Below are 14,763 nucleotides of genomic sequence, written 5' to 3' on the forward strand. Positions count from 1 at the left end.
GAGGTTTTCACATAAGGGAGAGCAAGCTAGAAAAACTACATGAAGAATATGGACTTGGGGGCACCTGGGTGGCTCAGTCGGTTGAATGTTTGCGTTTGTCTCAGGTCATGATCCTGGGGTCCTGGGACAGAGCCCCGCATCGGGCTCCCTACTCGATGGAGAAGTCTGCTTCTCCCTCTGCCCTGTACCCCACTCTTTCTCTCTCTCTCTCAAATAAATGAATAAGATCTTAAAAAAAAAAATGAATATGGACTTGAATTTGGCCCTAAAGTATGAGTAGACCTTGTGTAGGCAGATGGAAATTGAGAGGGGTTTCCTTGCATTTTAGCAGTATAGTAGAGGTTACTGTTGGAGATAGTGAAGAGAACTGTGACTGATATATGAGATATTCTATATATCAATGATGAAGGCATTAGCCAGGACTCTGAACTTGCAAATGACAGCTTTGTTTTTCCAGTCCTCATCTCTGCTGCTGCTTTTTTTTTTTTTTAAGATTTATTGATTTATTGATTTTAAAGATTTATTTATTTATTTGAGAGGTGAGCGGGAAGGGCAGAGGGCAGGGAGAGAGTGTCTTAAGTAGATTCCCTGCTGTGGAAGGGAATCTACTTGGAAGTCCAAGTAGATTCCTACATGGAAGCCCAAAGCAGGGCTCCATCTCACAATCCTAAGATCAGGACCTGAGTTGAAATCAAGAGTCAGACACTTAACCAACTGTGATGCCCAGGCGCCACCTCATCTCTTTCTTATGCAGAGAGAGAGAGAGAGAGAGAATAAGAGAGAGAGAGAGAGAGAAGCACTTATTTAAAAAGAATGGTAATTTACATAAGAGAAGAAAAAGCTAAACATTTAAACCTCCAGGAAGATAGGAATTGGGGGATTTCTGGAAATGTGAGCAGCCGGAACTTAGCTTTCCAGTATTTCATCATTTGTTGCCGTGGTTTCTTCCTATATGGTGACTTTGTTCTCAGACCAGCATCTGAAGTACGTGCACCCTAGGAGTTTCCTGCTTCCTTTGGACTTCAATTCAAAAAGTCTAGGGAAAGCGTCTGATTGGCCGAGGAATCCTGAGCTTGTTAAGAAGGGGACAAAGACTGCTGCTGGGTGGATGAAAATTAAGATGCCAGAAAAATGGTGGATTGAATGAATGATGAGATGCGTAGCATGAGGACAGACTTGTACATAATGTTGAAAAACAGTCATTGATGTTTAAATTAGACATGGTTCTTGTTAAGGGTTTTATTTATTTTTTTTAACTTAATTTATTTATTTTCAGCATAACAGTATTCATTATTTTTTCACCACACCCAGTGCACCATGCAATCCGTGCCCTCTATAATACCTACCACCTGGTACCCCAACCTCCCACCGCCCCCCCCCGCCACTTCAAACGCCTCAGATTGTTAGGGTTTTAGAGCAGAAAAGTAACTTGAGGAAAGTGTTGAAGAAAGAGGCCTGTGTAGTAGTAAGATTACCTAATGGAAAGAAGTATATAAAGAATCCACCTAGAAGACCATTTTCATCTTGCTTGTCCCTTTCTAACCTTGTTTCTCCCTTCGTGTATCAACTTGTCTGTGACTGTTGCTCTTTTTCACATCCTTCCTACTTCTCCAGGGCTGAATTGTCCCTTTCTGTGAAGGGATAAAGTTAATATTTCAGGCTCTGCAGGATGTATAGCCTGTGTCTCTACTACTCACCACGTGTCGTAGCTCAGGACAGACACAGACAATAGTTATGTGAATCAGCATGGCCATGCTCTAATGAAACTTGATTTGTGGACACCGAAACTTGGATTTCATATAATTTTATGTACTGTTAAATACTCTCCTTCTTTTGATTTTTCTCTTATCCGTTTATGAAGAAAATGCCAGCTTAGCTCACAGACCATCCAAGATAGGCTATGGGCCAAAGGTGTCCATAAACTATAATGCACCAGCCACTGTTTGAGGAAACTGCATCCTGCTAATGTCTTACTGTCTTTCCTTCCAGCTCCTCTTGTCTCCTTTCCTTCTTCAGGAAGGACTGGTGACACAGCTCAGTCACTAGTAACCCTGGACCCAAAATGCAATGCAAGTTGAATTCCAAAATACTGTTTTTATTGAACATTTTTATGGTTTTTAGTATATCAAAATCAAATACATCTAAGATTTGCACACTCAAAAAAAAACTAAATCCAGTTGTTTGATTTTCATATATTTTTTACTTTCAGTTAGAAAATGTTCCCATGAAACAAATGCAAACAGGAAAACAGAGCCCAGCATTGACCATCTATATCAAAATAGGATAACCCATCAACTCTGATAATTTCTTCAATTAGTTTTTTAATCCATGGACTTGTCTTAGCTCTAATTTTTTCTTATATATTGAACTTAGTGTTTTTCTTCTTGCCTGAACTTAAATAAGGGGAGATGAATTTACTCTGAAGAGACAGGAAGGGCCACCGGAGCTGATGGTGACAGGTCTGAGGTATGACACGTGTTAGTCACTCCCATCTTGCTTTGGGATCTCACTCTGTTCCTCTGATTATCAGTCACCTTGAGTGATGAGTTACATGGTACCTTGTGCATTGTAGGCACAAGGCAAATCTTTGGTTGAATTAGCAAGTGAAACCCACTTAAAGGTGGTTTTTGTAGCTCATAGGTCTTGAGGGGAGACTAAAAGATGATATCTGCCACCAAGATTCTCCAAAGTCCTATTTGAAGTTTGAAGGAAATATGACTTTGCCTTTATGTCTGAATAACTATTTCTTAGATAAGGAAGGCAGCTGTAAGGATAAAATTAACCATAAAATTTGCTGTGTGAGGTGCTGTCACACCTGGGAAATGGCTTCCCAAAGTCTAAGGCCTGCCCTAGTCTCTGTTACAATAATGAGCTCATGACTACAGCTTCCTGGGGTTAGTATGAGAGATTGCACTTATCACCATGGCTATCTCTTTTCATATTAATTTTAACATACATTCATAGGCATTATAATTTGCCTACCTGGTAGTGTGAAGAGAATCCTCCTCTTTATTTTTTAGTATAAAAGAGGAAAAATGTTCAACTCTTTTGAAAGGTTAGGATTTAATTAGAAAATATATTAGGAGGCACACATACTCAGCAGGTGTCTTAACTTATATCCATCTTTTTGATGATGGCATTATTTTTATTCCAGTGTTATATTTTTAAAATTAATTTCTAACATGTTATATTAAGAGCCGATAATGTAACATCTCTGTCATGGTACATTCCTTTAAAGATGAAATATCAATTCTCAGATACAACCTTAGACTGTAGTAAAAATGAATTGTTAATTTAGTTTAAGTTTTTTCTGTTGGTTAATTTTGGGTCATGATGATAGAAAGTAACACGTATAATTAGAGATACAATTATCTGAACTTTAGCAAAACTTGAGGCTAAGAAAGGGGTATAAGGAAGATACTTCATTAATAATGTGCCATTAACATACAGTACTTAGAATTCAAACCTCATTTCATTACACTAGAAATGTCTTTTTATTAAGATGTTCCCTGAAAGGGTCAGCATATCTAAGTATTTATTACTGGGAGTTAAATCAGCATAAAACAGAAGCCAGCTGAGCAAATATTCAGAAATTTGCCCTGGGTACGGTTCTCAATTTTGGCTGGATTCAAATGTGAGCCATTCTTTGATTAGCATCTTCAACTAACAGTGGCCACATCATGAGTCAGATATCCTCTCTCATGTTCTCAGTCAAAAGAAAACAAAATTAGAAAGGTAGAAAATAGGAGAGGGCTACAAGCATTAAGCCCTTGGCAAATGAGCAAGAAGCCTGATCCCTTGTTAATGTAATACAGCCAGCCTCTGCCAAAGAAGATGGAATGGAGTGTGGGAGAATTTGTTATCATTTAGCCGTACGTTTAGGTGACATCAGTGGAGCCAGTGTCGGCCTGGGAATCGTGAAGGTAATCATAGAAGCAGTTTTCTTTTCAGTTTTTCTCACTGACCTAGAAGAATAGCTTCAACGTGCCTCCATCCTCTTTCGTCGGTTAGGCTTTTCTTGTTATGTGAAGCAAGGATGTGTGTCTTGTGTGAGCAAACCTCCTTGTCATGTGAGGGTTTTGTTGGGTTGTCAGGGTTTACTCCAAATGCAGCAATTCTCTCTGTCCATTGGTCTACCTGCCTTTATTATTATTATTTTTTTAAAGATTTTAAAATTTATTTTAGAAAGAGGAGTGGGAACGAGCAAAAGTGGGCAGGGCAGAGGGAGAGAGAATCTCAAGCGGACTTTGCACTAAGCTCGATCTCATGATGCCTGCGATTATGACCAGAGCTGAAACCAAAAGTCAGATGCTCAACCCACTATGCCACCCAGGCGCCCCTGTCTACCCGCCTTTAGACCAGGAATTCTTGTCTTTTCAGTGGACACAAAATTAAGTATAACAATTATCTTGGCCTAAAACACTCAAAGGAAGAAGATTTTAAAAATGCAGAGTGGGACGCCTGGGTGGCTCAGTCGGTTAAGTGTCTGCCTTCGGCTTTGGTCATAGTCTCAGGGTCCTGGGATTGAGCCACACTTGGGCTCCCTGCTGAGCAGGGAATCAGCTTCTCCCTCTCTCTCTGCCACTCCCCCCCTCCCACTTGTGCTTTTGCTCTCTTGCTCAAATAAATAAATAAAAATCTTTTTAAAAATGCAGATGAAGTATATGCTTAGCAACTCAGACTTTTATAATAGAATGTTTTGGTTGTCATGTTCCACTATCATCACAGCGGTCAGTTAGTATGACCTGTGTGTTTGCCTAAGTTCCTAAAAGGATGGAGTATTAGTTATTCTTCAGTTTCTCTCCTCACCTTACCTAAAGCCTATGTCGTGGTAGGCAAGAGAGTTTGTTGTCTGTAAATGTTGAGACCTTTTATTTTATCAAATGTGAAGTGTGAAGAGGAGACTGTAGGGTAGAAACTGGACTAAACCCACTCTGCTTGCAAAGGGTAGTAGAATTTCTAGGGGCTACGGCTCTTCATAGTGGAAGGGAGACCTGTGATGCCTATTCTCATAGTCAAGCAGACCAAGGGAGAGGGCTTCAAGCTGATGATTAGTAGAATCATAAGGCCTAAAGGATCTGGGAACCTCCCAGAGCTTTATTCAAAACATTGTTTCTGTGAACACAGGCACATAGCTTAGATTTGAAAAGAAAAGAAAAGATAATGACCCACACAAAAGCAAAACCAATGCTTTGAAGGATCCATGTAGCAAGGGAGCAGTGAAAGGTCTTGGAGTGGTCTACTTGCAACTTTGTGAGTGTTTAAACTTAGAGATGGCTGAGTCCTTTAAAAAATAATAATATTTAATTAAAGTGGTTTATAGTGAAACAAGATCTCTGATATGTTTATAGTTCTTTCTCCCCAAACATTTCCTGTTCAAATTGGCATAAAGTAACTAATGTTAAACTCTTTTAATATTAGTATTTTACTAAAGACATATGTTTATGGCAAGGAGAACAAACAAAATAAAATGAGTTAAAAGCAGTTGGTTTTGTCTCTGACACTTAGCCGTATGTATCATTTTGAAATCATTCATTCATGTAAGCATTCTGTTGAGTAGTGGGAATGCAGTACTAGGGGAAAAGGATCTCAGCCTTTAGGAGATTAAAGGACACATTTCCCAAACTGATAATTACAATGTGACCTACTTAGTGCTAAAGTGAAGCTATATGTGAGGTAAAATAGGAAGGAGCATGTAGAATAGGAAATGAAGTTGGCCTAGGATCTGAGGGCAGGCTTCTCAGAGAAGAGTGTAATAATATCTAATAATTATACAGCACTTACTACCTCTCAATCACTGCTTAATATGTTAACTCAGTTCAACCTATGCACTATTGAGTCACAGACTAAGTAACTGTCCCAATTCACATGGCTGGTAGGGAGGAGTGGCAGGATTTGAACCCATGCCCTGTGGCTCATAATTCTACATGTTAGCTTCTCTATTCTATCACCTCTTGTGCTTCAGGTAGTGTAACTATAAACAGTATTCCATATGATAAAACATGCAGGAGAAACGGAAGTGGGGAGAGATAGACACAGAGTAGTCCAACTTCCAGTTTCTAAGAGTTAAATGTTTTCTGATTTCAAGTTCAGATTCATTAACTTTCACAAGATTTTATTTTTAAGATTTTAAGTAAGTTTGGGGTGCCTTAATGTCTCCATCGGGAAAGTGTCTGCCTTTGGCTCAGGTCATGATCTCAGGGTCCTGGGATCCAGCCCAGGAGTCCCCAGAGGGAGTCCTTGTTGTCAGACTCCTGCTCAACCCAGAGTCTGCTTGTCCCTCTGCCCCTTCCCTCTGCTGGTGTGCTCATGTGCTCATTCTCTCTCTTTTTCTATCTCTCTCTCTCTTAAGTAAATAAATAAGTAAATCTAAAAAGGAAAACAAAAAGATTTTAAGTAATTTCTAAACCGAAGGTGAGGTTCAAACCTACAGCCCCGAGATCAAGAGTCGCATGCTCCACTGACCGAAGCAGCCTGGCGCCCCAGATCCCTTAACCTTTATGAGGCTCAGTCTTCCCTAGAGTTCCTTCTCCATTTTCTTATCATATAGAAGAGGGGTCCTGACACTTGTCAGTGGGGCACCTAAATTGCCACACACTCAGCTTGTGTTGGGTTGCATTTTCACTTGAAAGATAAATACTTGGGGCACCTGGGTGACTCAGTGGGTAAAGCTTCTGCCTTCGGCTCAGGTCATGATCTCAGGGTCTTGGTATCGAGCCCCTCATCAGGCTCTCTGCTCAGCGGGGAGCCTGCTCCCCACCCCCTGCCCCGTCCTTCCTGCCTCTCTGTCTACTTGTGATCTCTGTCTGTCAAATAAATAAATAAAATCTTAAAAAAAAAAAGATAAACACTTCATCCTTTCAATAATTTCTTCAGTCCCATATTCGTTTACTCAGTTAATTTTGAAGTTTTACCTGGTCTGATTCGGGTCCTACCTATGAAAGCTCCCTGACCAGAGATAAAAAATCATAAATTCAGCTTTGAAAATTAAGGTGGAAATGCTGCTTTCATAGTTTTACTTCAAATGCTTTTCTAGTTCTGTATATTTGAAAAATATTTGAAAAATATTTTTAAAAATGTTCAGTTGTTGAAAAATAACTAAAAGTTACCAAGATAATGCTGAAGAAAAAAGGGAAAGTAGCTTTAATTTCTTTCTTAATGTGACAAAAAAGCAATGCCTGTGGTTGTGCATGATTCTCCATATACTTACTAGGCTAACATGACAAAGAAGGTTCTTTACACACTTGGGGACATAGTGTTTGCCTTCTGTTCCTTCCCCTAATATATGACTTGTGGAAGCTGGCACTGAGGGGAGGCATAGTCCTCCTTCAGGCTTCTGGAACACCGTAGTGTGCTCCAAAGCCCTACCTGCTCTCAGGAAGTGACTTGGGTACTGAGAAAAGTACTGCTTATTATTTGTTCCTGTGTGGTCTCTGCTGACTTCTTATTGTAATGTTGTTTAATAGTTTTCTCTACTGGAGGAAATATATTCCATTTGATTATGTCATGAATTTCATCTGGAATAATGAGACTTCCAATAACTTTTGCACATTACCTCTTTTTTACATCATTGGTCTGGTAGCACCAAGAATATTTCCTCACTGAAAATGGATCCATTTACAGTCAATAACAGAATGGCTAGTGTTCGTTTTTCTTGGGAAAATGAAAATATGTTCCTTTTATCCTATTATACTGATCTACCACCTTCAGATTATCTGATTTTCGAGCTTCTCATTTTCTCCTGTATCTTAATGCTATTATTAACAAGAATTCTGTTGCTAATGGTTTTGAAAAATAATATGTGTGCTTTCAGCAACTACCTGTACTTTTATGGTTTGTCTGATTTGGCTGGACTTTGATAATTATTTCAAATACTGTTTTGTTGTGGATCAAATGTGAGGAGCCCTAATGTCCCTCAAGATTTATTTTCAATGTCCTTAATTTTGCTCAAGGGAATAGAGTTAATATTATAATTATTAGTTCTGAGATGAAAAACACCTTTCAGTGTAGTCTGTAGTCTATATTATTTATTAGTGATACATCCATAAGGATGTATATTATGATGAATATGTATATACATATATATTTGGAGAGAGAAGAGAAAAGGTTTCATTTAATTTTAGAACAATAGTTCTATGAATATCTGTGCATATTATTTCATAGTGAAATATTTTTCTAAGCTATACTCTTTTTTTAATTTGAGTATAGTTTACAATAATGTTACCTGAAGTATAATTTTATTTTTTTAAACTCACACACAAAAAATCCCATTTTAAAGTCTGTTGTATCAACATGCTTTATCAAACCCCCCAGTTCATCATTGATTTCATATTTTTTGCACACATTTTCTATTTTAGAAATAATCTCCAAATTTCTTTTGTCTAACTACATACTAAAAGCAATGTATAGTATTTATTTATATATGTGTTTATTTATATATGTGTTTACTTATTCATTGACTTAAATCTATATTTCTTATTTTGAAGAATTCATCTTAGGAATAGATGTAAAATCTTTCTCTGTTCTGAGCCAAACCTAGCTATTTCTAGGACCTGTGGGATTTCATATATTTATTTCTTTAACCAGTTTTGTTGCTGTTGTTGTTTGTTTTTAGTGCCCACTCTGTGTAAGAAATTATGGTGTGTTCTTGACATACTATTGTGAATACACTGGAAATAATGTCTGGCCTCATGGAAATCTTTTCACATTTCTGATGAATGTGTCTATAAAACTATAGCTATTCTTTGGGTGTTTTCCTGGGAGCAGTACTTTTGCCCAGGGCAAATGTGTAGGATCTGCTTTTAGAAATTATCTATAATTGTTCCATATTTCTTCCAGAAATTTCTTTAAAAATCAGAAATCAGAGGAAAAAAAGGAACATTTCCTTTTGAAGTTATTGATATTTTACATAACAGCACCTCTTTGGTTGACTTCCTAAGACCAAAATCCCCAGATTTTCTAATGCCCAGAGATTAATTTCTACCATAACAGTTTTTTTTTATTTTTTTATAAACATATAGTGTATTATTAGCCCCAGGGGTACAGGTCTGTGAATCGCCAGGTTTACACACTTCACAGCACTCACCATAGCACATACCCTCCCCAATGTCCATAATCTACCATAACAGTTTTTAACTAGAATTCGTGGGCCCCCGGGTCATGGTCTCAAACTCCAGAGGGCAGAAAGCTCAGTTGGGGCACTTGCTTAAAAAGGGTCTAGTGAAGGCAAGGATTATGCATTTTTAACCATTCAGATGGTCCTGGACCACAGTGCCCAATGAGAGCCATAATGGACTTCACATGGCTCTGGTCAGCCCTGAATCTATGACTGCATAGATTTTTTTTTTTCAACAAGAGGGTCTATAGGGATTTAGAAGGCTTTAATTAGTTTCTCAGAGGGGTCAGCAGAATACTATAATGCTGTTAGGAACAGTAGTTTACAAGTAGAAGCAAATACTGGTAAAATCAGTCACATAGCCAGCAACAAAAACCCCCCCTCCCCAATTAAAGGTCTAACAACGGGGGCGGGGGGGATTCCAAGGTGACATACTCAGGTAGGACTGTCATCTAGAGCGGGGTACCGTCAACAGCACTGCTCTTTGAGAAAGTTCCAGAAATTAATAGATTTGTTAGTAAACTGGTGTTTATTGGTCAAAAAAGCTTGAGAAACATTAAGTTTTTTTAAAAATTTACAGTATTAGAAAATTAAATGGAGACTTTAATACACTAATATGCATTGTGAGTCACTTTAAGTAGTATTTAGTATATAGTGATTCCTAAACCTATTTGATCATAAAATCCTCTTCAAATGAGTTTGAGAAATGCCCTTTGCTGAGGGACAGATAATCATCTTTCAGTGCAGCATATAAGAAGTAACTTTTAGCATAACTCTCTTATGAAGAAAATTAAATTTTGTTCTAAACACTAAATAAGAAAGCAGAGAATTTTATATTGTACTTTAGAAAAATTTTTATTAAAATAATATGGGGGGGGAACCCTCAACATGGATTTATTCTGTTAGTTGATGGTAAATTGAAGTCTTACCATAAAATGTCAGTTTAACTTTTATCTATAATATTATTAGGATTGAGGGGAATTTTGTATTTCCTAAGAAACATCGAGCCCATCCTATATAATAGAGTGATAATCATTATTTCAGGTCTTTTCCAGCAGTAATTGGTGGCCAGCTAAACACGGTCACCTGTGTATAAGCCTGTGTGTCCAAAATTTCCTGATGGAAGACACTTTGCACAGTGTTTAGGAAAGAACAGATAAAGGCCAGATTAGTTTAGAGGAGAAGGTGAATTAATTGTATCCAGATCAGGTTTTCTGGGGAGATGAGTAGGAGAGGAGAGGAATAAACAGAATGGTGAAAGAAGGAAATAAAGATTAATTGAGTGAAAGCAAGAGTAAAAGGGGAAATCTCTTCCTAATTTGGTTGACAGTGTAGAGTCTAAGGAACAGAAAAATAACTATGTGTAGGCAAATAAGAATTAGTGACCTAAGACATGACGATTAGAACTCTAGTCCTGGGAGATACTATGGGGAAAATAAGACAAGTTTGGGCTATGCTCTTTCATCCTTTTTGTTTAATTTTGCTTTAATTGGACTTTCAAAAATATGAACTTATCACAGAATTATTGTTCCATAAATTAAGAACCTTCACAGTAGCCCTTGGGAGAACACTGAGCTAATACTAATAGGAAATAAAGATTGCTAATTAATGGACCTCTACCATAATCATTGCTTCTTTAGAACAAAAATGATTAGATTTAGGTCATACATATTATTCTGTCCTCTTTCATTATTAAGTCATAAAGATGCATTGAATTGAAATGGATTTACCATTCAATATTGTTGCACTTCTGGAATACAAGATTATTCTAAATCCAGGTCATGAAGATGAGACCTCTTCATATAGAATCCTCAGACCCTACATAATTTTTAAACAAGTAGCTCTATTAGATTACACTGTTTTGGTTCTCCAAGATTTTTTGATTCTTTGCTTGCTTTATAAATACAGTACTTCTAATTAGAATGGGGATGCACAAAGCCTTCTTAATTTCTAGCTAAGCAATTAAAGAACGAGGAAGAATTCTTTTTTTGTGTTTTTTTTTAATGTTCAGTTAGCCATCATATAGTACATCATAAGTTTTTGTGTAAATGTTCAACAAATCCTTATTTGCATATAACACCCAGTGCTCATCCCAACACATGCCCTCCTTAATACCCATCACCTGGTTACTCCATTCCCCCACCCCCCACCCTTCTATAACCCTCAGTTTGTTTCCCAGAGTCCAGAGTCTCATGGTTTGCTTCAAGAATGAGGAAGAATTCTCAAAGTTCAGAATTTTGGCTTATAAATATTTAGTTCCAAAGGGACATCTTACGGTTTAGAAGGTTACACTAGCCCCTCCAACCACATGAGCAGAGATTAAAAGAAATCAAACAGGCAAAATGAGAATCAAGCAACAACTAAATAAACACAATATATTTATTCTCTTTTCATTTTTAGGTCATGATTTTCATGGTCAAACGTTAGTTATATGCTGATTATGCATGTTTGTGTTCTGTGGCACACCTGTGGAAGAACAATGGGTGTGAGCAGGCTGTTTAGACATAGACTTTAATGTTTGTGGGCCTAACATCAATTTAGAGATGAAATAGTTTTTGTAGGTCCTTGTGAATTTTTTTTTTTTAAGCCTTATTTTACTCTTTAAGAATGGGACTCAATTCCACAGTTTAAGTTGTCTGACAGGTCTCTCTCAAATTTGTGGTCATCAGTAAAAACCTCTATCATATGGTTACGGGTCTGATGCTAACATTTTTTTTTTAAAGATTTTTTTTTTTTTTTTTTTTTATTTGTCAGAGAGAGAGAGCGCGAGAGCGAGCACAGGCAGACAGAGTGGCAGGCAGAGTCAGAGGGAGAAGCAGGCTCCCTGCTGAGCAGAGAGCCCGATGTGGGACTCGATCCCAGGACGCTGGGATCATGACCTGAGCCGAAGGCAGCTGCTTAACCAACTGAGCCACCCAGGCGTCCCTGATGCTAACATTTTAAAGGTTAACTGAGGTGAAGTGGATTGCCCATTAAATTGGTTTGTCTTTTGGAAACTTCTTTTTAAATCCATGTGATGAAGGTAATGTTTTTTTCACAAGGAATCACCAGGCCTTACATTTTGTCTAAGGGGCATTCTCAGCATTTTCTCACAAAATGCACTTCATGCTAACTTTATAAGAGTTTACAAATTTTCCAATTTGTCATTAAGCCTCAAGGTAGTTCTTAAAAACATATTTAAAGACATGACAATGATAAAATATGAATTCCTTAAATTCTTGAAAACTTGATCCCAAGTGCCATTTGGTGAGGTTGGTTCTATTCTTCACATGCTTAGAGTGTAAGTTATTTTTCTATATTCAAATGGTAGTATATTATAATTTTAAAAGAAAAAACATTAATTATAAAAGCAAAATCAATCTTTGTTTATTTTAAGTTTTTTTTTTTGTTCTCCTGAAAGAAACTGAAAATCACAATTATTTAGATAGAAGTTAGTTTTAAACATGATTTCATGAATTATGTATTCTAGATTCAACGATTAAGTTGCTTCTCTTTAATGCTATAGGAAGAATGCTTCTAAGGCCTTAAAAACTCATAACCTTTGTCTAGTCATTTTCTCTCTTAAGTTAAATTTTTATTTTAATTTCAGACTAACAAAAAATATCAAGATTCCTCAAATGCTAATATTTTACCATATTTCCACATTTGCATTCACTCTCTCTGAAAACCACTTTTTTCCTGAACTGAGAGCAGATTACATATATTTGTTCTTATATACTTCAGTGTGCATTTCTTATTTTTTTTCAAGATTTTATTTATTTGACACAGAGAGTATAAACAGGGGGAGTAGCAGGCAGAGGGAGAGGAAGAAGCAGAAAAAGAGAGAGGAAGAAGCAGACTTCCTTGATGAGCAGGGAGCCTAATGTGGCGCTTGATCCCAGGACCCTGAGATCATGACCTGAACTGACGGCAGATGCTTAACTGAGACACCCAGACACCCCCAGTGTGTATTTCTTAAAAACAAGGGCATTCTCCCCTGCAAGGTTATGGACACTGGGGAGGGTATGTGCTATCATGAGTGCTTTGAATTGTGTAAGACCAAGGATTCACAGATCTGTACCCCTGAAGAAAATAATACATTATATGTTAATAAAATTTTAAAAAAATCAGTAGACTTTGGGAAAAAAGCAAACAAACAAGGGCATTCTCTTTAATCACAGTATAGTTACCTATATCAGAAAATAAATAATCATGAAATAAGAGGATGAGACTGTAGACCTTACGCAGATTTCACAAAATTAACCCAAACCACAGTCTTTATAATAAAGTAAATAAAATACCAATTATATATTGATTTTAGTTGTCATGTCTTTTTTTACTCCTTTTGACTAGAACATTTCCTAGTCTTTGTGTTTTGTGAGATACCACTTTTAAAGAGTACAGTCCAGCTATTTTATTGAATTTCTGTCAATTTGGGTTTGCCTGATGTTTTCTCATGACTAGATTCAAGTTGTCCCAGACTTTTTAAAAAAATAGAATTATAGAGGATGTGATTTTACAAATCAATTACCAGTTTATAAACTCTGAGAATCAATATAATTATTTAATTGTCTTATTTGTATTAAATAGAGTACTTATCTCCAGCTTCCCAAAAGAAAAGAAACTCATAGGAGATTTAAATGCATTTCTTAAAGAATAAACTTTGTTTAATTGCTGATTTTATTAGTTTTGATGGCTTATGGAATCACATAGATTATTTCAGTATTTACTGAGAAAACAAATAAAATGTACCAATGTAATAGTATTCATCTTCTCTTTTCACAGTAACTCCTGAATGCCCACAGAAAGTAAGAAACTTTTTCCTCTCCTTTGATAAACTCAAATTCTTATCACAACTCATAAAATCCTTCTTGGAGCTGGAAAAAAATGTTGAAGAATTATTGGAAGAAATATTAGTATCTCTCAAAACACCCAGAAATATTTCAGGTAACATGCTCTTTTGTTTAAATTTATATACCTGTTCTCTGTGTTTTCACTTTCTGCCACTGAATCTATACTATTACTTGAAAAAAAAAAATAGAATTCCTTAAATAAATGTTGACTATAATGCACACCATAAAATTACATTTTCATCCTTGATATATGGCAAATTCCGTAATTCCAAGGGACAAATCATTTTAAGTCCATTCTGGATAATAATCTTTAGATAAAATCAGATTAACTTTTTTTTTTTTTTTTTAAATTCTGAGAAGCACAGCCTGGCTTATGGAAGAAAACAGGCAGACTGGATGACCTAGTAGCTCTTCTTCTGCTTCTAGCAGCCAGATGACCTTGGGCAAAATATTTAGTTTCCTTAGACGCCCTTTACTCATCTTCAAAATGATGGTGTAGGACTAAACTAACTTTCTCTTTGTTTTCTTTTACTGTTATGTGCTTCAAATCTCAGTATGTTATGTAAGGTTGTAAGAATTAAACAATTTAGTGTATGTATTTAAAAGAATGTCTAGTAGGTAACAAGCAATAAACTTGAGCTTTATAAAAGCAATTCAAATTATACAATATGTTGTTTTAAGTTTAGTTAACCTTAAAATCCTTTTGAAGAAAGCTATGCCATAGTTGGTATATGTGCTGCCGAAGCGAGCACTCTATGCCATAGTTGGAATTCAGAGGCATTACAGTTAAAATATGTTCTCTGTGTTCATATCTAT

At 36.6% G+C, this 14,763-nt stretch overlaps 1 protein-coding gene across 4 annotated transcripts in view; it reads left to right on the forward strand.

The window, feature by feature from the left end:
- The window catches only part of KIAA0825 (KIAA0825 ortholog), a 410,770-nt gene that overhangs the window by 97,366 nt on the left and 298,641 nt on the right, over positions 1–14,763 (forward strand). For all 4 annotated transcript variants that reach the window (XM_004769904.3, XM_045074529.1, XM_013044496.2 and 1 more), the window contains one exon: positions 13,880–14,041. In XM_004769904.3, the coding sequence (XP_004769961.1) occupies positions 13,880–14,041 (162 nt within the window). The remainder of the gene's footprint in view (positions 1–13,879; positions 14,042–14,763) is intronic.

This window comes from Mustela putorius, unplaced genomic scaffold (genome assembly GCF_011764305.1).
Source record: "Mustela putorius furo isolate JIRA1106 unplaced genomic scaffold, ASM1176430v1.1 tig00537350_pilon_pilon_pilon, whole genome shotgun sequence".
Taxonomy (NCBI): domain Eukaryota; kingdom Metazoa; phylum Chordata; class Mammalia; order Carnivora; family Mustelidae; genus Mustela; species Mustela putorius.